The 26814-nt window shown below is 38.0% G+C and overlaps 1 protein-coding gene across 1 annotated transcript in view; it reads right to left on the reverse strand.

The window, feature by feature from the left end:
- The window catches only part of LOC146080608 (cadherin-6-like), a 286402-nt gene that overhangs the window by 67692 nt on the left and 191896 nt on the right, over positions 1 to 26814 (reverse strand). The window contains exons 3-6 of the mRNA XM_083188080.1: positions 21079 to 21373; positions 15454 to 15573; positions 9130 to 9297; positions 5933 to 6120 (exon numbers count right to left, since the gene is read on the reverse strand). Coding sequence (XP_083044206.1) covers positions 5933 to 6120; positions 9130 to 9297; positions 15454 to 15573; positions 21079 to 21373 — 771 coding nt within the window. The remainder of the gene's footprint in view (positions 1 to 5932; positions 6121 to 9129; positions 9298 to 15453; positions 15574 to 21078; positions 21374 to 26814) is intronic.

The following is a 26814-nucleotide window of genomic DNA, read 5'->3' on the forward strand; positions in this document are numbered from 1 at the left end:
TGGTAAATAGATGTGAGGTAATAATTATATCATTTTTTTTTGGGGGGGGGGGGGGGGGGGGGGATTATACACCTCAGCAAGCCCTGTCAGGCCTAAAGTACTTGGGTATTCTACAAGCACAAGCATATCTATGGTTACCATTCTGGTATCTATGTCAAACTGCAACCTGTAGTGCACCTCTATAAAAATATTTTTCATCAATTAATTTCTTACCTAGATTCAAGGTGAGGTTCTCTCCTTCTTTCAGGGCTTAAAATCCACTTGACAAAATTGGTAAGATTATGTGAAAGCCACTCACTTAAAGTTCAGATGTTTGTGACCTCAGATTGAACAACTCTGCTTGATTAGAATGACAAGCTTAGAACCTGTCATTCCTACGTATGACAGTAACGTGCAGTGAGGTAAATGGCTAGGGAGGCACTGGCTAGTATCAGAGCCATATTTACAAACACTGTATTACTGGAATTTGATGAGCTTTATCAGAGATGCGCAGACAAGGTAGACAGTCTCTCGCTTTTATACTCCAGTATACACCAGAGTTTTGACTACAGTATAAAGATGATAAGAATAATCTCTGCTATAGTGCCACCAGAATTGGCTGCCAAAGCCTACTTCTAGCAATGCCACACAAAAGAACTGCATTTCGCTATTTATGCATATGTGGTTGCATCTGTGTATCCACCCATCTCTGCATAAGTAGTCATACAGTTTGTTTCTTTACATCGGAACACATTTGACACTGGGTTGAGATGCAAAATGTGTCTAAATAATCATATGTTCCATAATGTAAAAAATAATTGTTAGTGTATATCACAAAGATGTATGTTTACAGGAGAAAATATAGAGTTGCGCTGAGCATCACTAAAGGTCCAGGGTGCTGTTCCCCTCTGCTTTACAGATGCATGAGCCTTATGGAGGGGACGTTGAAATCCGCCGTGAACTGTGACATTGGCCCCCTTCCTACAGCCCTGAGTTTAGGCTTTTGAGCATTACAAACAAAACTATTTGTAGACAGAGCTACACACAATTCTATATTAAATTGAGTTTCATGGGTAAAATAGATAGAACATTATTTCCTACATACAGTCTAAATATTATTTCAAACAGTTTATATAACAAATGAAATGTTAAGTGATGTTGTACAGCATATGTTGGGTATGTCATACAATATGATATAGCAGTACTACATCTCTGTACTTTATGTTACAGAAAAACATAAAAGCTTCTCATCCATCAGCTGTGCTTCTTATCTGAAACTTATAAAAAATGAATTATTTCCTAGACAGGAAGACATGCAGTCTAGCAATCCTCTCTGCATGGTACTGCACATCTATGGGGTTGCAGGCTCAACGGGTTTTTTAGTTTGACAAATGTGATGCACAAAGTGATCACATTCTCGCTATTTATATCCATTTCATATTTACATTAATATTCAGCTAATTTGCAGAATGAGGATACTTAGGACATACGTAAAAACAAACATCATTTCTTTGCTTCATCTACTATCAATGACCACCGCATATGTGCTTGCTGCCTGCCACACAGATCTGTAAATCATGCCACAGTATCACTAATTGGCAATCAGTCTTGCCCGGTTTAACAGACATCTCCACAGCCTCTCCACAGGTGGTCTAGGAGCGACTGACACCTCTGTGGTGTGTTGCTTATTGTTGCTGATTACATTCCTGACAGAGCACTGCATGGATATATGTCTACATGGCAACATCTCAGTAGGTTCTGCCATTTGTTTTATAGAAGATTTGATATTGCAGTCTGGAGCTACTGTACACTTATTTAAGCTGTGATTAAAGGTAAAGTAAATCTTAAAATATATACTGTATGTTTCATCTTTGCCTCATCTATTGCTTCTTGTAATTCCCTTTATTTCTCTTTGTTAATCATCTCCATAGGGAAATAAAGAAGAAATAGAGAAAGTACCAACCAATCAGCTTCTGTGCTTTTTCAAATACAGCTTGTAAAATGACAGTCAGGAGTTGATTGGTTGGTAGTGTGTCTCTCTCTCTCCAAGCTTTCATACATCTCCCACTAACTTGCAGTAGAGGATTAGTGGTGCAATTGGTCAGGTGTAAAGATATTTAATCTTCTGACACATGACATTGCTCATTGCAGTCAGAAATGTAATTTAACAGCAGAGAGCAATATAGACAGTATTATAACATTACACAGCAAGAACAAAACAGTCACTACCAGCAGCAGCTCCTGGGGCTGCTGCTGGCTGTGCTGCTGCAAGCTGCCATCGCTCTCCGATGCTCCCAGTCTCCACCATCATTCATGGTCCGGCCGACCTGTACAATGCAGATGACAGGTGCTGGGACAAATGCATGCACAGCATTGGCGCCGGAGGAAGGGAACACCTCCCATTGGGACTGCCTTACTGCGGGTGACTGTCAGGTCAGACTTCCAATAGGAAGTCACTGCCAGTGCAGTGTCACAGAAGATAAGACTGAGCAGACTCAGTGGCGGACTTATCTGGGGGGCTGCCGGCCTGCATCACTGGTTGCTACAATGAACTCTAATATAGAACTACAATTCTCTTTTCTTCACATCATTAAAATATAGCATTAATTTGAAGTACAATTATGTTCCAAAGGAAATCATAGTCTACATTCTCACATAGTGCACCAATATGCACCAAAGCCATTTATCAATTTACTTCAGCTGTACCATTGTGCTTTAACTGTCCACTTTACATATATTTTTTTCTGAAATTTCTCTTCCTGTAACACATAACAGTGGCTACATTTCTATCTGGACCTACACTACATCAGAACCACAGTAAAATGACAATTATGAATACATTATCTCATATATCACAAGCTCCTTCTGGCATTATAGAGCCCATACTTTGGTGAAAGGCCTTCCAGGCTCCTTCTATAATCTAGAAATCTATGTGAGGCTGGGAATGGGGGGTGCTACACAGTGATGATGTCATCACTCTCCAATGATCATGGAGGAAACACTGGCAACAGCATGAGTGACTGTTAGTACAGTATCCTAGTATGTGTAAAGAATTCCAGGTCATTTTTGCCCATGTACTGTAAGTGTGACAATTTACTGGAGTTGCTTACTCCATTACTTGGCATATGTAAATAACTCACTGTAACATGATAGTGGGTTATTTAAGCTGGAATAATAATAATGCAGGATTATATATTTGGTAAAACATCTCGCATTAGCGATTCATGGGCTAAAGACAGTCTAATTATTGGCCATACATTTTTGTTTCTACAATGTACTACCACTGTGACAGCTGTGCACAGTGGCAGTACTGGGTCAGTGACACCCATGCAGGAAGTATCACCCAGCTGAGATACTGAGATGTTACGTGAATGGTAAAGTGTGAAAAAGTTCAAATAAAGAAAAAAAAAGTCAATGTTACCATTGGCATGGCAACAATTTGTCGAACATGTCGAAATTTGTACCATGTCATGCGGTGTCAACATTTTGACTGTCAACCTATCATCTGGATACTGCAATACACAGAGGGAAATTGAATCCACAACTCCCCCCCCCCCCCCCAAAAAAAAATAATATATATATTTTTAATAATTAAAAAAACAAAAAAGAAAAATTAGATATTATCATTTATTCAAAGTACCAGCAAAAATAGGTCAGCAATCAGAGTTACTACTCTAGCTCTATTACCGAGTAGCATCCGAGCTCTCTCAGGCCACCTGCTCTCCCAGCTGCATTGTAACTTCATTAGATGGGGCTGGGGGATCTTTTTTTGACAATCCCATTGGTCACACAATAGGTTTCAACAGATTAATTTCCCCTCCACATGTGCTGATAGTAGTTGGTGCTTTGCTAGTAGCTAGACCTGCATTCCTATGTCCTTGTAATTCATTGCTGACTCTGTATTTCAGATTTTGCTGACTTCCCCGTGCCCCTGACCTTGGCCTGTTCCTCAATTACAAATGTCTCTCCTATCAGAACTTACTGTACTTAGCATGGTCTAATGTTTACAGACTGTCTGCCACCAGCACTGAAATAAGCATTGTCAAAATGCTACATTCTTTTCACTGCCAGCCCTGACCCAGCATTGTTTAACTGTTACAACAGCATACTGTATGTCTGCCACTATATGTGACCCTGCAATGCCTCTATAATTACAATCTGCCTGTTATCAGCAGTTCAAGCAGTTTAGCCAGAATGACCTTGGGGGCCTACACACGGGGCGATTTCAGGGCATTTTCTAAGTGATCTCACTAGAGGCCAGATGAACTAAACTTCAAAAGTGATAAAATGGAGAGTGATAAACAGCCAGCCAATCAGCTCCTACCTGCCATGTCACAGACTGTGTTTAAAAAATGTCAGGCAAGAGCTAATTGGTTGGTTGTCTATCCCTCTCCATTTTATCACTTTTGAAGCTTGGTGCATCTGGCCCTAGATCGCTTAGAAAATGCCCCTACATCGCTCCGTGTGTTGGCTGGAGCTATAGCCATAGCGATGCGTGGCCCCGTGCGTTGCTATCACGCAGCTAATAGGATCCAGCATGCAGGATCAATGTAGTTAATCGCTGGTCAGGGCCGGTGTTTCCTTATGTCTAAAGGTGAAAGGGAATTGCTGGGTGAAAGATATAACTTGATGCTGACAATGTAGACAATGGAGGAACATGCTCTTTTCACTACTTTATAAAACACACTAACCTTTAGCTGTCTGACAGATATAGGACTGTATGCTCCTTAAAGAGGAATAGGATACTCTGAGCTAAGTAATCCTAAAACCAATAACTACCCTTAACCCTTTGAGTGCCAAGTGAATTTGTCAAAATTGGTGTGGAAATTTCCAAGCAAACAATTTTATTCATCATACTGACCTGTAATGTTTACCTTATATAGGAAATATAGGGCAAAATGTAATAGGATGAGAGATTCAGAAAGTGAGAGATTTGCTAAGAAATCTCCAGTTTGTTTACAGCGGCAATCATTTACACTGCAAAACCAGTTTGACTTTGAAGTGTTAATGATTGCCCCTTTAAAAAACCTGGAAGTTTCTTACCAAATCTCTCACTTTCTGAAACTCTCATCCTATTACATTTCACCCATTATCTTATTTATCTTATTTTTTATTTGAATTTATCTAACAAATGTGAGCTACGCTGGCATATTTATCGGATATATTGAACATTTCTCACAGAGATGTTGGCACTCAATGGGTTAAGTATACCTGAATTTGCTAATGCTTTTGCGAGCCTAAGTTCAGCTTCTGCACATTGCTAAATGATGGAAGAACACAAAACTGTCTTAGCTCTGTGTTTATACATGCAAAACATTTGAACACGTTTAGCCTTATTCTAAGTAACGCCCAAATACTGTAGGGTCTGCATCTTTATGTTAATGCCATGGCTGATACATTGGATGCACCCTATGGTAGGGGCAGTTTCTCCATCTCAGTAATAAGTACATCTTTAGCCACTCCCAGGAACGCCCACGAAAATCCACACTTGCATAATTGTTCTGCGTCTTTGGTAACAATTGGAGCTTATGCACAGTGCCACTGAGACGCATGTCCAAATGCTGGATGTCCGCATAGTGAGGCCCCAGAATCAGGCTCCTTATGATAGATTATGTAGTGGATATTCCCAAACATTTCACCAAACTCATAACCCTAGCCACTGCTTATACATCTACAAGATCTTGTTAACTAATGAGTGCAGTAATTAAAATTCTTTAATTGGTTTATAATATCAAAAATACTTTTTTTTTAGTGTAGATTGAAATTATACGGTATATCATTTTGTAAAAATCTAAAACTCACTTTAACATGTCTGATTGATTCTAATATTAGCGGTCCAAGTTAAACATAAAAAAAAATAGATTTGAAACGATAAATTTATAATATTTAATATTCAGATATGTTAAGGATACAAATATTTCATTGCTACTCTTGCTTTAACTCTGTGATTTACCTTCCTGACAACAACAGCTCCTTCCTGCGTTTCCTTGTCCGTGACGATATCAAACATGTGGTGTTCATCTCCATCAATGATTCTGTATTCTGTCTCTGCATTCACACCTTCATCTGCATCATTAGCTTTGATTCTGCCAATTGCAGAACCCACAGGGGAAGACTCGGGGGCCCTGAATTGATAAGTACCTAGAAAATGAAATAGAGACGCTTTCAAAAATGTTTTTAATGGTTCCTTCACAGATCTTCAAAAAATATTATCTGAACAGACTTGTAACAAAAATATCGGGAACAGAATAAAGCAACTGAAGTAGTTTAGCAGTGAGTGCACCACTTGAAACAGACAAGGGAATTAGGTTGTAATCTAAAATCATTTTTACATTTTATGTCATACCGGTAATTTTTCCCCATGTTACACATACTTTCAGCAACAAAGATGGGCTAGCTAGGGATTTTGACAGTGGGGATTTTAACTTTACCTTTCATCAAAATATTATTATTCTATATCTATACATACTCTTCAAATACAACATACAATGGATGCTGTCACGCAGGAGGGATTATGTCACGCAGGAGGGATTAAACTACGAAGACACTGCATGCAATGTTTTCTGAGTGTAATTACTCCTGTGTAGCAAGGGTATGAGCAATCCCTGTTCACTCCAGTGTGGTACAATGGAACGATTTGAGCGCTATGAACTGTAGTTTTTTCCAGCTACAGTAGAGCAGCAAGAGATACAGTAAACAGTATAATGAAGTGAGAGTGTAATTATATATATATATATATATATTACCATTAATGGTGGCACTTCCATATAAAGATGAAAGGGCGCAGGTATAGGCCAATGTTTCGATATTTAATCACATCATCAGGGTACAAATAATTAAAAACAAGCTTGCCTCATCACCATGGAGTCTAGGTTTCTGGAGGTGGGCGTGCCTGATGATGCACATCTGATTTCCGGACACGCTGCAAAGGTGATGGTGGGGGATATAAGGTGAGCTTGTTTTTTTATTGTGGGTTATCCATCGGAGGGCATCTGGACACTATGATTGTTTAGAACGAGTGCTTGCTCATACAAGTAGCATATATATATATATATTTATATATATACAATCCTTTTTAACCGGCACTCCAATAAAAAAGCCAACGGGTCAAAAAACTGTAATAGATGTCCAATAAAGAAGGCACACTGACAATACCAGAAATGGTGTTAGAATAAAAATGCTGTATTGGGCATAAGGCAGGCAGAAGCTCTGCTACATCGAGCGCTTTCGGGGATTCACCCCGTCCTCAGGATAACAGCCCACAATCACTGTTGTTGTTGTTCTATGATTGTGGGCTGTTATCCTGAGGACGGGGTGAATTGTTGGAATAACTCCTGTACCTCTCTCCTGGTGAATAGATGCTGTGTTATTCACCAATGCTCTGCTAAGCAGAGAAGCAAATAAGAGAGGCTCTTCAGACTGTACCATCCACTAACCATAATTATAGTACAGAATAACATCAGCACTGAAACAGCACAACTCTATCCAACAGTCTTCTTGCTTCAAACAACAAATGATAGTATATCACAGAATAAAATATCAACAACAAAAAAACAGTATCACAAACAATACAGTAAACCTCAAAACCCACTTTTTTCGACTAGTCTATCCCTCCTCCTAACCTCTTTTGATCCTCCTATCCTGCCTCCGTTCCCCTCCATTCCTACTTATCCTATTGTTTTTTGTTCGTCCACCCACCTATTTTTAGTATGTTAACTCTTATGAGTAGGGTCCTCCTTCCTCACGTACTCACCCTACCTCTTTACCTCACCTGTGCTCCTGTCCTGTTCTTCCCTTCCTCTACTTCATCTTTAGTCTCCTCTACAATTTTGACACCTACTTCTGAACTGATTCTGATTTTAGTTCTACCAGCTATACCCCTATTCATACTGTATTTTTCAACACACCCTGTACGTTACCTTGTAATTTGTTTTTTGTTTGCTATGTACGGCGCTGCGGACACTTTGCGGCGCCTTAGAAATAAACGTACTACGACTACTACTAGTGCCAAAGTGAATGGGAATAAATATTAACTTTTGCCCTTATGCATTACCCTTGATTAAAATTTACTAGATTAAACCTAAATATCTGAACAACCATTCTGGCTACAAATTGTCCTTGAGCGCCGTCAATTAAATATATATATATACTTACAGTATATACTTATATATACTTATTTATCTATATTTTAAATATATTTTCTTATGTACATACAATAGGAAAATGTATCAAATGGTTAGAAACTACAATTTCAGTGAGCCAAACAGCACGTTAAACCCATTTGGAGTGATGCATAGTTCGTACAATACACAGTGATTTTTAATAAATTATTCATTGCTATTTCAGTTGCTTAATTCTGTACAACATCCGACAACAGCTCACACTGTACAAAATGATAATACACTGAGTGCAACAGGATGCCCTATTTCTGGATAACAAATTTTTCCTGGCCAATAATCCCAAATGTCTTATTGGCTTATATTGAAAAATGTTCTTTGTGTGTTTTAGAAAACACTACTGCTGTAATGGACAGCCTAGGGCTACGCAGAGGACATCTGAAATATTGACTCCATTTTTATTCCATAATGCAATTACAGCACTTTTCCTGCTTCTTTTCCATGAGTTTTGTTTTATGATACTGCTGTCTAACAAACAACAGTGGGACTTAAAGACAGATGCTACACTGTGATGAACCCAGAGTATAAAATAAGTTAAAGCTTCAGAGATTTGAAATGCACGGTGAAGAAATTCTGGAAGGATAGATTCATTTCAAATGATTACATTTCATGGCTAACAGAATCAAAAATACTTTTATAAAACTATAAAAAAACAAGTGTTAGACGCTTTTGTGCAATGTACTGTAAGTACAGAGTCTGAACAATAGCAAAGACATTTCCGTCATATTAATATATAAGATCTAGAGGGTTGCCACCTGGCCAGCGACCATAAGCACATATGAAATTCAGAACATCCCGGTAAAGCTAGAAGGCTAAAAATCTGCCAGCAAAATAAATCAAAATGCTCTACAGAGCAACATTTAATGCTATTTTCATCCCGGAGGGTTTTATAAATGTAAGGAAAGCGTTTCTTGTCTTCCTTCCCTATAATCTGAAACAGTTCAAAGAAAAATAAACAGTAAATAGATCTTACTCTGGGGGAACCGTGGAGGGTTGTCATTGACATCTAACAAAGTGATATTTACAGTTGTAGTACCGGACAATCCTCCCATTTGTCCCCCCATGTCTTTGCCCTGTATGACCACTTGATACTGTTTCCTGTTCTCTCTATCCATTTTTGGCAATGCTGTTTTGATGACACCTGTAATGACAAAAAATTATTTGTAATATAGAGGCGCATCCTTGGAGCAGTAATTGACAATGTGAGAGACTTAAATATTGGAGTCTGGGGATCCACAAACATTTATTGAAGCCAAAGGCAGTTGCTACAAGATGTGTATTTACAGCTTATTTGGAAGCATCTATGTGATAATAAAACGAGAGGAAGGATGTTAGTAGCAAGACCTTGATACGTACTGTATATGTACTTTTTTATGTGATCAATACTAAATGTGTCTCTTCTGGTAATTTAGTTATGGCAGACATTGCATTCACATACATTACCCATCATAGGTTTATAGCTTGTAGACATAAATGCATTTTTCACATCATCGTCTTCTAACGTTGTGTCAGGATAAGCTGACAAAACCGATTAATAATTTGATTTATATTTTCTGGGGAACAGTATTAGAGAATTGAATATCATTTAGGTGCCAGACACAAGACTTTTATGGAGTTATTGGCTGTAAGGAAACTATATTATTGTGGTTCATTATTAGTAAATGCCATCTGTAGTCATGTGTGTTTCATATTTATATACATTTATGCAGGGGTTCTCAAACTCGGTCCTCGGGACCCCACACAGTTCATGTTTTCCAGGTCACTTGGCAGGTGCACAGTTGCATTCAATACTCACTGACACATTTTAAAAGATCCACAGGTGGAGTTAATTATTTCACTTGTGATTCTGGGTCAGATGCACTAAGCTTCAAATGTGATAAAATGGAGAGTGATAAACAGCCAGCCAATCAGGTCCCTGGCTGACATTTTTCAAACACAACCTGTGACATAGCAGGTAAGAGCTGATTGGCTGGCTGGATGTTTATCACTGTCCATTTTATCACTTTTGAAGTGCATCTGGCCCTCTGTGAGGAGACCTGCAAAACATGCACTGTGTAGGGTTCTAAGGACTGAGTCGAGAACCTGTGCAATAATGCAAAGAATACAGAATCATGAAATATATTCTTATTTTTGTCAACTTTGGATAACACTAATTATCCTAATAAAAAAGTAGATACATTTATTTGTCAGAACAAATAAAAGGGAATGAATCAGATACCTTTATATATAGTCATACAATGTGCGTTTTAGGGATACATTTACGAAAACGTCTAAAAATTAAAAGTGGTTATGTTGCCCATAGCAACTAATCAGAGTGGATAATGCGTATGCTGTATTAATGTACATTATATGCAAAATAAAAATCATATTTGTATTTATTTAATGAAGGTTCAGCATTATTGTAGAAAAACAGTGTATATATTTTCTACATCACCATTGATAACATCTACTAAGGTGTATATAAATATGTATATACATTTATAAATATATAAAAGTATTATCTGACCATATCTGGTTGACTTTGTATGTTTGAATCAATATTTATCTGGATTTAGCTGTGTATACAAGGATTACTGCTTCTTCCATTTTACTGCATGTAACATTTAATACTCTACTTAATTATGCTAAGTTAAAACTCCTCTATCAAATATGTAGCAATACTTAATAATTTATATGTGGAAAATACTTAACTACTTATAAGTTTTAAAGTACTTTCAGATTTAATTACATTTTGCTGCTATTTATTAAAAGTGTTATACAATTCAACTAGATAAGTAGTAAAGAAATAAACTGTTGGAAGTTCTCTTTATGGGATCCATTGCTGGTATTTTATTTCCTTGGGTATGGTAATACAGGTTGAGTATCCCGTATCCGAATATCCGTTATCCGAATTATTCCGAAATACGGACATTCCAGAAAGTGAAAAAAAAATTTTTTTTTGCTAGAAACTCACTGGGGACATTTGTAACAGCATCACTGGGGACATGATATGTAACTGGCACTATATATGTGCAAGACAATGATTGCTTGGCATTCAAATTCAGTGCTGAGATAGTACACACATTTTGTTTCACGTTTTGAAACCTTGTTTTTTGAACAATTAAAATATATTTGTGTGTATTTTATGTGGTAATAAAATATATTTGTGTGTATATTATGTGTTTATACAGCATAAATGCAAGATACTTCAAAATACATCATTGAAATATTAAAATATTCCGAAATACGGAATAATCCGTTATCCAAAATTCTCCTGGTCCCGAGCATTTTGGATACGGGATACTCAACCTGTAAATCATATCATCATTATTAATTGGAATGCAAATATTGTGAATGGACATCGTGAAGGGAATTTATTTTTCTTTATAACTGTTGTTCCTTATCCATGTCTTTCTTTTATTGGTAAGAGTTCTACGTTTTCATTTATTTTACATGGGTACAGTTGAACCATTTCAGAAAGCATTTTTTTGGTTTTGTAAATCCATTAATGTTAATAGAGAACTCTTCCCTATTAGATAAATACATGTCAACAGTATAAGAAAAAAGAAAAAAACAACATTTAATTACATCCAAAACAGAGTGGATATATACCAAATCAGGCTAAAGGTGAGCTGAGGTGAAATAAAATTATTGGAGAATAAGGTTTTGATGAAATAAACATAAAGCATTACATAAATCAAGATTTTGATAGCAATTAAGCCTAATTATAATAGTCAAAATACCACAAAACAAACTAATATTAAATGTATAACTTTCCCAAAATGTATGTTTTGAATTTTTATCATTGTTTTTCCATGGTATTTGAAATTAATCTGTAGCTGTTATGGGGCTCATGTTGGGGTGAATTTACTAATATGGGAGATGGGATATTGCCCATTTTTATTACCGCCTTCTAGAAGATAATATAGACAATCAGATTGGTGGATTACCACACTGAGTATGCATTTTACTTCTGCATATATACAAAACACTGTTCACATTTGCAGGCACATGAACAACCAGTCACATCATGTCCTTACTTCCACTTCCTCACTGCATGTTTGAAAAGGCAATGTAGGGCATGTTGGTTGCTTGTATTTGTCTGATTGCAGCTACCATCCCAATGACTAACAAAGCATATTTGTGACTGAATTATTATGCTATGCATTAAGAAGTTTTTAAAACTTTATGGTATTCCTTTATGGCAAGCAAATTCACATTGGTTTGCTAAAGGGATGCATCAAGTGTATTTATTTACATGTAAATGACACTTACTGTACTGTATGTGGTTATGTTTTAAATGTTTGATGCATTAATACTCTTTATTAATTACATTGTCCAGATGCATAAACCATGTGCATATACTACTCATGTGCCCTGCTGTAGTAAAGTGGATATGCTATCCATGAAGAGCTGTCCCAATATTGCATCTTCTCCTCTGATGCTACTTACCCTTGGCGGGGGTGGATTATCCAAATACCCACAGTAAGTTCCTGCACTCCAAAAATGCGATCTTAGTGCAACTTTTGCCCAATGGTCACGGTCTATACAATTATAGCCTATTTTTGCCATGCGGTAAATTACCATATACTGCATAGAAACACAAATGTCTTTTGAAAAACCGTAGACCTACGATATGTATTTCCGCAGTAATGATGTCAGCTTTAAAGCCCTCCCCCAATAAGTGCAGATGGTGAGGGTTTTTTTTAGCGGAGCCATAAGTGAATTAGCACTATGGATAGCAAGAATATATAAGAAAATTATATTCCGCAAATTAATGTTTTTTTATGGTTCTACAGTATGTCAAATATAATATTTTCTAAAACACTTCTAACTGATATGTTACTGATACTAGCAGCTACAGTACTTGTACCATCAAGTGATTTCTTGCAGTCACCCATATTTAAGTTTTTTACTGGCTGACATTCTTCCCTAAGGTTTTACAACTCCAGAACAATGTACTCCCACTCATTTGAAAGTTAAGCAGCTGTTACCTAAATGTTATTAATTTTACCTACTGTAGACTACAGAAAATTGCTACTTCTCCAAATGCATTTGCTATGATGATCATACCTTATAGAACTATTATTTGTAGTTCTAGCATTTCTTATGAAAGGTTAAGCACTATTTGCAGTTTATTATCACTGAAAAAATGACTGTGTCGATGCCTAGTGTAGTACTGTTATTAAACAACTTAAAACAAATGTACTGTAAAATCCGTATAGTGTGTGCAGTTGTGTGATTGTGAATAGTTTTGTTGACATTTCAGTTTTGTGGCTTTAATGCTGGTTTGCACAAAGAGCATTACTAAATAAACTCCTGCTGGGTTGGTGTTCTCAGTGGATTACAAACTCCCTGTATGAGGTAAGATTGGCTCAGTAGGAGTAAGAAGATGGAAGTAGGCATCATGTGGAATAATGGACCTCAAATGTGTAATTTCCTGGGATTCGGTTTTACTTATAGTGTTACACTCAAAACTGATCTAGCCTTTAACTGTAGTGACACATATAATGTGTTAAATTTATATATTTTCTTGTACTGTATGTATACAATAAAAATGTACACTATGAGTAACTGTATAATTTTGTAATAATTTATCCTTGTGTATGCATCAGTGTATTTTGCTGTTAGATTTTAAGGATGATAGATATTTGTATGCTTAAAAATAACTATGAATCTATACTAGTTTGTGTATATTATGGTTGTGAATGCAATTAACTTTGTGTTCACAGGCACCAGTGTACTTTACAGTCCTGCATCTTTAAGTGATGACAAACTTTTACAGTACTCACATATACACATTGCCAGGAAAATGCCCACTGTGACTTTCTCCTGGAACCCATCTCCTTAATAAAAGAGTTTAAACAGCTCTAGAATCTACAGTACTAGCAGCTGCTGACAAAGGAAAGAAAAGGTGGCTCAGATGACCTGTACGGCTTACCACAGACATTTTTCTGATTTTATTACCGTCTTAACTCCTGTCTACATGACTGATCTGCATTGTAGTAAGCAGTATTTGATCATCTACAACACCATTGGTGGCTTCATGAAATATTGGCAAGTTAGTCACTGCAGTCCAGGCAACAGTCCAAAAAACTCTGTTCTTGGATGCTGATCTTGTCCCTCCATAACCACAGTGGCGACTACCATCCCAGCTCCAAATGGCATCAGACTGTGAATTACTGACAGTCTGATGCTGTACTGCATCTGCCATTGTAGACTTGTACTGCACATGTGCAGTATGGGTCTGGTGCATATGCAAAGTACTGAACATTGGAACTTTGCAGCATGTGTCGCAAGTATGCTGGGGCCTAAATTAGGCCCACTGTGCATAGCTGCCCATTAATGTCAGCTCTTAGTCTTATTGTGTAGAAGAAACATCCATACCTAGAGATGACCTTGCTCCTTTAGAGAACAAATGTTGGCCCATGCATACAGTAGTTTACGTTGATTATTCTGGCTCAAAGCTGCAATCTGATTAGCTCTTTCTCGCTTATTTATTTATCACTTAATGATGGATCTATGTTTTTTGTACTTGCTTAATATTTGAAAAAAATAATGGAAATGTTTAATTTGTAATACTAACTTGTGTTTTGGAAAGAAGAAAAAAGTAACTGGAAGAAACTGAGATAAAGAGTAAGGGATGATATTGGTGTCACATACTCGCATGGGTACTTCAAGCTAGTATAGTTTGCCTTATGTAGGGTACACACCAGGACGACCTGCTCACGATGCACATCGTGAGCGGGTCGTCAGTGTCTCGTCCGACCCGCTCACGATGACGCGGGAGGGCACGACCCGCTCACGATGTGCACCGTGAGCGGGTCCGATCCGATGGCGACCCGCACCCGGTTGTATGGTCGTCATTGAGATCCTACCTGCAGCAGGTAGGATCTCAATAACGACCGACCGACCCGCGGGACCGCGCATCGGATCGGAATCGCTCCACACCAGCTCAGAAAAGGGCCCAATCAGCACACAATCTGCATCCAATTGATCGGAATCGGATCTAGATTGTGCTGATCGGGCCCTAGTCGTCCTGGTGTGTACCCAGCATTAGACATTGTGAAGAAATCTTAGTACCATTTCTTGTTCCAGGAGAAACTATTTTATGTACAACCCTAATTATATTTCAGCTTTGATTTTTAGGTTCTAATAACGTTGGTGTCATGCTTACAGATGTCTTGCTCGATTGAGTTTGTCAGTTTGTGCAGGGTGGAAAATTTAATCTCTTTCAAGTTTTGTCTAGTATGTCCTAGCTTGACTTAACATGTCATCTTCAATTACAGGAACAAAGACACAGCTAAGGTCTTCTGACCTGACTCAGACTCGACTGAGAAGTATGGCTGTCCCTGAAGAATACTGTAGACGACTTTTGCACTATTTCCATAGGTTGGATCATCTGCGTCATTGGCTGTGACTTGAACGACAAATGTTCCTGCAATGAAAACAAAGGGTATAACAGTTTTAGAAGAAAAGTTTTTTTTTAAGAAATAGAGCTAAAGAGAGATACCATTCTACTAATACTAATAATGATACTTATTCATTTTTTAATTAGAAAAGAGCACAGCACAAGATTATTTATAAGATCTAATGAATGATATGCTATTTATACAAGGACAGGCATGGCATACATGGTGTGGCTGCACACTGTTATTAAATAATCTTGACCCAATATATATATATAATTCAGAGGTAGGTATAAGGTTCTTTTGAAACTCCATACTCCATACTCTTCCTCAAACGCATCCATATCTTATAGCAGGAGATTATGCCCTTCTAAAAACCAATAAGGCATACACACATTTGGACCTAAGTGTTCCCTCCTCATTGGTTGTGTCCAAAGATATGATCTTGTAAGATAGAATAAATAACACTTTGTCAGATGCACCAAGTTTCACAAATCAGCTTCTACTGTAACTGTCATTTTTCAAACCCAGCCTGTAACATGACAGTTAGTAACTTATTGTCTGATTGTTATTATCATTCTCCACTTTATAACTTTTTGAAGCTTGGTGCATCTGGCCCACTATTTGATACGCACTAATCACATGGAAACTGGCACACTATCTAACCTAGATCTAAGCAGCAGAGGAAATAACATGACAGAGGGAGGATGCACAGTGAAAGTGAATGGTCCAAATGAGATTTGAGCAACTGCTTCAACTACCAATCCAAGGGTATTATCCCACCATCCAGCAAACAACTTGAGAGACAGGATCCCCAACAGTCCTGCCAATACCACCTAAGGTCCATTATAGCATGCTAACAGCTACTGCTGTCCGCATGCTAAATGCTGTAAAATGACATGGGAATTGCTCTTTTAGTGTTTTTCTTCTGTGCAGGTTCTTGTGTGAAGTTTTGTTGACAGTGCATTCATTGTGGTGTATTGTTAATAACAATAAAGTATTCTTATTCTTATAGGAACAGGACTCCAACACACAAGAGAAAGCGGTGCTATATTCCCTCACTTAAACAAATAGCATTGCCAATTGGGCCCAACTAAAGAATATTGTTATTATTGTTTTTATGAATAACTAATTTTATTACATTATACATTGGTTAATACATTTGCATATTTATATATATATATATATATATATATATATATATATATATACATATATATATATATATATATATATTTAATTTTAATTCATAAGAAAATAGGCCTACTTAGCAATCCCTCCTTCCCAAATCCAGCTCTACAGCACCCATTGTTCATAAGAAAATTCCATGTAGGAATTAAATATGGCCACATCTGCTCTCTGTGAGCTGAAAGCACAATGAACTATAGCAACTTTTACTCCACTGGTAAATTGTGTTTGTTTGTTGCTTATAAATGATCCCCAAATATGTTTTAGAAAATCATCTCTAGTGGGAACTCCCTGTTCTGATAAGCATGGAATGTGCTACAAAATAGTAATAATATTATACTTTAAAAACATGATATCTGAAATAAAGATACTGCTCCATAATAATTGCAAAATTACTTTTGAATGGAAAGTAAGTCTATCTAACTTTCTTCAGACTAATCCCTATGATTTACCTTTTATTCTTACATCTTACTTGTACTTTCAAAGAAGAAAAATTTCACATGGAGAGAAAGCTCTCAGACTTATCACCTCTATGTGACTATATTTCAGTGAATTATAGTTTTTTTCAGAATAATAAAAAGCATTTTTATATTATGAAAAAGTATGTTTCATTAAATCCCCATTCTCAGGAAGTTCCATACTACAAATACATCCAAATTTAATTGCTTGTACATCATTTAAGCTGAACAGACCTTTTTATGCAATCACTCATTAGACTCTAGTGTGTCATCATTCTCTTCAGTTTAAATATACTGATCCTTTTATCAACAGGAAAATTCCTGTCTCAGATATCTGTCATTTCCTGCACTTCTGATGTACAAGGTTAAATCTGTCAATCAGATAATGTCTGAATGCAGTGACATATGGTGAAAAGTAGGGTAATGCACAGATAATTGTGAAATGGTTTCCATTCATGTGATGGAAAAAGCAGAGTTTTATTAAATGAATTACTTCAGCACTGAAGGACACAATGAGCTATGAGTGCTATTTGAGTTATACATTGCGAGTGCAAAACTGTTTTGCTTTTTTATTTATTAGATTTGTTTGTATAAAATGACTATTTGCATTGCTATTCGCTATTTGATTTGAAAACAACATTGTATTGTACTTCCTATCTAGCAGGAAATAAAGATAAACATATTTTTCCTGTCAGAGTCAATACTGTTCACAGAATTGAATATAGCATATTTTCCTAATTCTCCTTCATCCATAGTAAGCAGGTGGTAAGTTTCAGCATTATCCATTTTGCTTTGGGAATACAACAGTTATTTAAAGTATAAACGATCAAACAAATCCAAAGGATCTTATTGAAACACGACAATTTCTTAGCATAATACAGTGCTTTAGTGCTGTCTAGATGAACTCAATGCACATCTGTCATAACCGAGTCATTTCTGTGCAGTAAATCAGCACTTCTGCATTGTAGAGTAAGAGTCAATTATATTTGGGAAATTAATAACAGAATTTGTGCTCAAGCATACACTCTAAATCAATAGATTTCGGAGATATATAGGAAGCTAATAAAAGTGGCAGGTTTTATGCAGCATTTCCCCATGCTGGAAAAAAATTGGAATTTACATTTAATGGTTCAAAGAGTAAAGTATGCTTGTGTGGCCATCGAGTCATAAAAAGACGAGGAACAGACATTTATGTGAACTTGGGCTATTATCTCTGTCTACAAAGGCAGCTCTAATGAGAACTAATTATCTGCTCTTCTTTACTTGCAGCAGTCTGGAAGATCAACAGATCCGATATGTGGAACTAGGTTTTACTATTGTTCATCTGTGTTGCTACATTTTAACAACCATCATCATACGAGCAGATACACATTTGTGAAAGCTTTGTCTTTGAACACTTTTATCGACCCATTAAAAATGTCTTTCTTTGTACAATTTGCTATTTCTTTTTAATCTTGATTACATGCTTCATTATACTGAGTTGTAACAGTTGCAGTTGTTGTTTTTTCATCTTTTCTGTTTTGCCTTTAATTGCTACATAAAAACAATGTTTCTAACCAACATATTTTCTAAAGAAAAAGTCTAACAAATATATTTGACGTGGTGCTTCTTTGGCAATTGTTTTCAGAACCTCCTACAGCTTTTTACTTTTGAACCACAGACTTGGAGATACTAACTATACGACTGCTCAAATCAAGCAGTGTCATACAGTACCATGATATCATGCTGACTGAAAGTCTCAGAGCTGTACGGTATGTTCCCCGGAAATCAGGGACATCTAGGGCCAGATGTATCAAGCTTCAAAAAGCGATAAAATTTAGAGTGATAAACAGCTAGCCAATCAGCATCTACCTGTCATGCTACAGACTGGGTTTGAAAAATGACAGGTAGTAGCTGATTGGCTGGCTGTTTATCACTCTCCACTTTATCACTTTTTGAAGCTTGATGCTATAACTCCTTGAACCCATAAGTAGGTAGTTGCATTGTTGGAGATAACTCAGGTTATTTGTCAAGTAAGTAAAGGTAAATGATTTATGATCCAGCAAGATGGAACACCCTGACTTAATTATGCTACATCGCTTTTAAAAACGACCCCATTCTACAGCCAACCTATCACTGTAATTTCCCTCCTCATTAAAATATTATATGAAACAGCTCTTCTTACAGTGGGGTACATTTACTAAGATGGGACTTCATTTGAAGATGGGAACCAATCAGATTATATCTATTATCTTCTATAAGGTGCTAAATAAATAAGTGGAATCTGATAGGTTGCTATGGGCAACATTCCATCTTCAATAGAACATCTTAGTAAATTTATCCCAGTGACTTTAGAAAATGGCAGCTGATTGTCATGTCAGGGTTCTTCTTATTATTTTTGTAATATAATGCCAGTACAGTTGTAGCGCCGATCAACCAGCGCTGGGGCTCACCAGACCACCGGCACTGGCGAGCGGACGCTACATCTGACTGGGATGCGTGAGCGTCCCACATGCCCCAGTTTCCCGTTGGTGGGTGACGGGAACCCTGCCCATCTTTGCCTCAGGGAGACAGGCAGGGATAGGGGGAGCGGGGAGGTGGGGGAACGGCGGCGGCGAGGCGGCGGGGACCCGGGGGGAGCTCCGATGTAAGGGGACGTGCCCGCGTCTCGTGTGCGCGCGTCCCCTTCCGAAGGCTGTGTTAACCCTTCCACCACCAGCCCCTGCAATGTACATTCCAAAATCTGTATAGCAGTTAACTGAAAAAGTTCTTAAGTGGAGTTATCATAAAAAGTATTTTTTTTTATTTATAATAATAGAGAAACACATGTACAGTAACTTGGTAACCGGATGACTAAAAATACAGCTACAATAAAAGATTGCTAAACTGTACTGAAACACATTTTATTTTATTTTTAAATGAAACAGTGCATGATTCACTAATAATTCAAAATAATCAATTCTTTCCCAGTAGCTGTACCAGGGAGCTTAAAGCTGACATCTGATTGGTCCTTATTGGTTACAGCCTATTACTGCTCTCTATATCAGGTCATTAAATAAGCCCAGTGACATATGACAGCAAGGTATAGCTGGACTTAAGAAATATATGGCACACTGTATCAATTACACCTGCAGAGCACAGGACCCAGAAGAATCACTATTAAGCTACTGCATGAAATAATAAAGCCCATGCTTTGCAGTATTCTTCTGAATGGATGTTCCAGAGCAAGAGAGTAAAAGTCAAATCCTATCTCTGTGGACAGGAATTATTGAAAGATATTTGGGCTTTCACCTTTTCTGAAAATAAAATATAGAAGCTTTATAATAGTGCCATGAGCTTAAAGGTTAGTTTAAAGGCCATATATGAAGGTTCTCCATTCCTGTAATAATGTACTTTAAATACAGCTTTTGAAAAGAACATTTCAAAAGTGGCAAATATGTGTTATAAAGCATCAGTTTGCTGCTTTTATTTATACACTAGTGTCATAGTTATCTAGAAAGGTATTACAGACTGACTCTCCCTTATCCAAATATCCATTAACCAAATTATTCTGAAAACCATAGTTTCCAAAATTTACTTTTTTTTTTTCCCTTAAAAACCTACTGGGGACATTCCTTATCATTCAGTGTCTGAGATGGTGCAAACTTTGTTTCATGTTTTGGAACCTTGATTTATGCACAAATAAAATATATTTGTGTGCATTTCATGTGTTTGATGTGTTTATACAACATAAATGCAAGATACCGCATTCAAATATAAAAGTATACCAAAAAATGGAATAATCCATTATCCCAAATGCTTCCGGTCCTGACCATTATGGATAAGGGATACTCAACCTGCACATTTACACAACACAATTATGTCAAATGCACTGTTTTATCAATGATAAGGAATGCTGGTCACACTTACCCACGTCAGACATTTCAGGGACAGTGGCAGTATAAATATCCTTAGTAAATTTGGGCTCATTATCGTTAATGTCATGGATCTTAATGACAAACTCAGATTTAGGTTCAACTGGTATGTTTGTTTTCTTGTTCACAGCTTGGGCACTTAATACATATGAGGCCTTCTCTTCCCTGTCCAGACGTTTTGTTGCTTGAATGTCTCCAGTATTTTCATTGATTACAAATATATCCCCAGCTCCATCTCCTGACAGAATATATTTCAGTGATCCATCCCCCTTGTCCTGGTCCGAGTGAAGCTGAAATATAAACCACATTTAATTATTGTTCACGTTCACTACCTGATCACTGTGCATTGTGATCTGTATCATTTTGTTATAAAAAATGTAAAAGATATGCAATGTGTCTAAGGGGCACAACCTATAATTATAAGGGATGCGGTCAGGACGAAAGTTAATGGATTGACCACTTTTGCTCGACACCTCAAAAGGGTTGACATATCTTAGGTCGACATGGCCAAAAGGCAATTGGTCCACATTGCAAGGATATAGCGGGAGAATATACTAGTGTGTCGAGTGTAGTGATGCATCGTGCCTGAAGCATGGTAAGCAAAATGAATCATTTATACAGTGACCATGTCAACGTATGTTGACACAGACACAAAATTTGTGAAAAACTTATGTTGACCTTTTCCATGTTGACCTTTTGACCCTGTCAACTTTTTTAGTGTATTGACCTATAGCCTGTTGACCATTAGTGGTCAACCCAATGACTGTCAACCTTCTTATAGCTGACTCTATGACCCATACCCTAATTCTAAAACCTAATTGACACTAATTGATTCATTGTGTACTGTATAGTGTGCTTTTGTAAATTTCAGTGTGATGTAGACATGAAGTGTGTTCCAAATCGCAACATGCTTTTAGTAAATATACAAATGTATAACATTGCTATGATTTTGTAACAATATTCAATAAGCATTATGTGCCCCCCCCCCCCCCCCCCCCCCCCGGCCTGTACATACCCACTATCCACATTGGCGTGGAGTTGATTTTAAAAAGTGTGGCGAGTGCTCCACTTTAAAGGATTAGTACTCCTATATTATAATTTGCATATATATAGAGTAGGCACTCTAAATATATATATATATATATATATATATATATATATATATATATATATATATATATATTTATATATATATACTTTTTTGTACTTTCAAATGCTATGTGAGTGCCTACTCTCTCTCTCTCTCTCTCTCTAAATATATGTCCATCTTTTATGTAATGTTGCTGTTTATACGTTTACAGGGTTACCAGGGCTTAAAAGGGTTAAATATCAATTTAAATATTTCACTTTTATTTTCAGAACATGGACCAAAGCAGCTGATGCTATCTGTTTTCTGAATAATAATAAGCACCAAAGGTCATATTCTCTATCACAAAATCTATGTAGAGTCCCTTTATCCCATCCTATTCAATCTGTCTCTGTATGTGCATAATCAATTCCCTGCACATACTTCACTGCTACAGTGCAAATAAAAGTTAAGGCACCATGCCTCTTTTTTTGCAACAATGGCAGAAACAATAATTTCTGAAAGTCTAAAACAAAGACAATCAATATATGGACAGCAAGGCTGGGATTTCAGCTAATATATGTCTCTACTTCTGTTTCACAACAGCACTTTCTAATTATATGCTGAATATCAGCTATAAAGTGCAAACTGTCTATACGATATTGTATTCTTAGCACATGAATGTGTCTTAATACATATTTATACAATTTTTAATCAATCAATGGTTACTGATATTTTTCTATTCATTGAAAACTTATATATATATATAAAAAAAAAATATATATATATAATATATATATATATATTTATCATGTAGATCGGCACTGCTGCTGAACAATATGAACTCCCGTGGTGCCTTACTAGTATTCAATAGGGATTGTCCTTACTTAGTAGCCCGGAGGTAGTAAATAAGGTAGGCGGCACTCCAACGGATGAAGGTGAAAAAAATGTATTTATTTAATAATCCATATCTTGGCTTGGCTTAAAGATATGGATTATTAAATAAATACATTTTTTTCACCTTCATCCGTTGGAGTGCCGCCTACCTTATTTACTACCTCCGGGCTACTAAGTAAGGACAATCCCTATATATATATATATATATATATATATATATATATATATATATATATATATATATATATATATATATATACTTACTCCCAATAGGGAAAACAGCACTCACCAGACTTCGCTATAGTATAGACTTCACAATAGTAAATGAGGTACAGTGTTGATAAACAGACCTAATTTACTATTGTGACACATATTTAGACTTCAGCCAATGAGGTGCTCAGACGGCCAATAACATGTGAGCGGCCGATAGCCAATTAGGGGCCTAGACGGCCGATAACATGTGACCTGCCCATGTGATCGCTCCTCAGTCCGGAGCGTCACACATATCTATATGTTGCCTATTGTTTTTTCATACCACCCACATTGACCAGAGCCGGCCTTAGGCATAGGCAAACTAGGCAATTGCCTAGGGCATTTGGAATGCCTAGGGGCACCAGCAGCTTCTGCTGATTAAAATGATATGCAGCATGCCTATATTCTGTGTGTGAGTGAGGCTGTATCTGCATATGAAATAGTGTATTCATGGAAATCACTGTAACATAGCATTCCGTATGCAGGTACAGCCACAGTCGCACACAGAATATAGGCATGCCGCATATCATTTTAATCATTGGAAGCTCCATGTGTGCTGGTCATAACAATGCAAATAAGACGAATTTTCTGCAAAAAAGGCACCCAACGTTAGCAGAACTGGCCAGGAGCTGCATGGCCTATTGAGTCAAGATGTATGAGGAAACATCTGTATCCAAGCAGAGGCAGAGGTCACAGCGGCTGTGCGAGTGCTGTCTGCGGGTGGGTTGGTTGTGCAATAGTGTTTGGCATATGTGTAAGGGGCATTATGTGTGTCATGTATAAACGCATTATTAATGTGCGACATATGTGTAACAGGCATTATGTGTGTCATGTGTATAAGGGCATTAATAATATGCAACATATGTTTAAGGGGCATTATGTGTGTCATTATGTGTATGAAGGGCATTAATAAAGGTTGGCATAATGTGTAAGGTGCATTATGGTTATATGGACATTAATAATGTGTGTCATGTGTAAGGGGCATTACTGTGTGGTATTATCAGGGGTGCCGAGAGAAAGGGGTAGGGGATACAATTTACCCAGGCCAAAGTCTGATAGAAGGGCCCAGTGGGGGCCCGGGCCCCCTCCCCTTAAGTGACAGCAGCAGCTGCAGCTCTTCTCCTCTGCCCAGCACGCACTGCTTTGTGCTGAGTTGCAGTGTGGCCATGGAGGTGCTTAAAATACAATATTTTCTCAGGATTTTTTTCTAAGGGTATAATGTGAATAATGTGAGGAGTAATGTACATAAGGTAAAGTGGTACTACTGTGTGATTTAACGTGAATAAGGGACACCATCACATGATATAATGTGAATAAAGTTGCACTACTGTGTGGCATAATTTGAATTGGGGGTACTATTGTGTGGCCATGCCCCTTCCCAGCAAGAACACACCCCTGTTTGGGCTGCGCACCAAATGTGTGCGGTGTTTCTATTTAAAATATTGCGGGTATGGGCACCAAAATGATGACTGCTATGATGAGGGTTGATGGTGCTGTGAAAGGGGAGCAGGGTCAGAGGCGGAACTAGTGGCGGTGCTAGGGGGCACCAGCCAAAATCTTGCCTAGGGCGTCATTTAGGCTAGGGCCGGCTCTGACATTGACCAGCAGCGGGCAGACTACTGCAGTGACATATTGGCCTCCATGTATCGCTGTCATACACAGCAATCGCGGCTGCTTTACATCACAGCCGGCACTTCCGGGTTTTTACCCGGAAGTGACGTCATGCGTTCCACCCTGTGGAACGCAGACCGGAGGTGGAAGTGCACACTCCCCTATTTAAGCAGGGCCCAGGGCAGCGTCTCCCTGTCCCAGTTCCCTACCCCTTACTTTGAAATATTGCTGTACCTATTGCACTGTTTGCTGCCTTGATAAAGGTCTTCAGGGACCGAAACGTCGGCAGGCTGTTTTTTTCAATTGGACTCATTAAATTGGACACTGACTTAAATGAACCTACTGAGCGAAGTCTGGTGAGTGCTGTTTTGCCTATTGGGAGTAAGTATGTATCTATATAGTATTGTATATACTTCACTATCTATACGGCACCCCAGCGGTTACCTTCCTAAAGAGGGTGAGAGTGCAGGTCTCTTGTGTGTATATATATATATATATATAGACGGGAGAAGGACGCAGCACTCCAGACGTTTCTCAAAACAGCATAACTTTTATTGTGCTCAGCAACGTTTCAATACAGGTGTGTATTATCACCTGTATTGAAACGTTGCTGAGCACAATAAAAGTTATGCTGTTTTGAGAATCCTCTGGAGTGCTGCGTCCTTCTCCCGTCTACAAGCAGCCACCTGTTGGAGGTGTGCCCGGCACAAAGCAGTCTATATATATATATATATATATATATATATATATATATATATATATATGTATTTGCCTTTAATTTGGACAACAAGAAGTAAAAAAATTCAATAACCCCCCCACCATTGGTACCCAAACAGTGTGTGTAGATCCTAGGGTGCTGCGATACACTGGCTCAGTTTGGCAGTCCAGGGTCAAAACAATTATTTAGGATCAAAGTGATAGGCAAATCAAGTGCTAGGTACCCCTAAGAATAAACTTGAGTTCAAATAGAACCACAACTATGTCCTCTACCACACAAATGAGCCTAAAGCCTAAAGCACTGGCATGGCTGTACCCTCCGGAGACCAATTGATGGCTTGGGGGGGGGGGGGGGGGGGAGGGCAGCGCCTGTGTTATGCAGATGCGTTATTGCCTTGTATGTCAATCTGCTGTAAATGTCACTCCAAAAATGGCTGCCAGCTGGGAGAAGACAGATAAATAATAAAGTTTTGCACTAAGGATTCCTTAACAATTGCTTATACTCTAGTGTAGTGGTAGCCAACTCCAGTCTTCGAGAGCAACCACATACTTTACAGGACTCTTACAATTAATTATCTGAGTAGCTGCAGGTACAAAGAACGTGTCCTTGGTGCTTAGTAATAGGATGTGGTTAGCATAATGGCAGAAGCCAGAATGTCAGCATTGATAAGGATGCTGATGTTGGAATCCTAGCTGTCAGTATCCCAAACATAAGTATGCAGGACTGGTTTGCGTTAAACTGGGTGGGGGTAGTGTTAGATTTATGCACTAGAGGAGACTTAGGGTTAGGATGTGGGGGTAAAGGTTAGGGGTTAGGCGGGAGGGATAGTCAGGCACTTAGAAGGGGGTTTAGGGTTAGGCTGTGGGGTAGGGATGGGATTAGGTTTAGGCAAACGAGGTACAAGGGTTAGGCACCAGCCGGAGGATATAGGGTTAGGCTGCATGGAGGGGGGTAGTTTAAGGCTGTCGGGAGGGAGCGCTTGGGTTAAGGGGGGCATGGTCCAAGGCAGTGCAGCCAAGTACCGCCTTGTTGACTAGCAACCATTAAGACTAGCAGCCATTGCAACTGGCATAATGCATTGTAACAGTTGCTTAGCAAAGATCAGTACCATCTGGACCTGTAAATGGCTGTGGCGGATTTGGTATTGAATCCTGGCGGTCGGAATCCCGGCGTTCAAAATCCCGACG

The sequence above is a fragment of the Crinia signifera genome, chromosome 5 (genome assembly GCF_055691185.1).
Source record: "Crinia signifera chromosome 5, ASM5569118v1, whole genome shotgun sequence".
Lineage (NCBI taxonomy): Eukaryota > Metazoa > Chordata > Amphibia > Anura > Myobatrachidae > Crinia > Crinia signifera.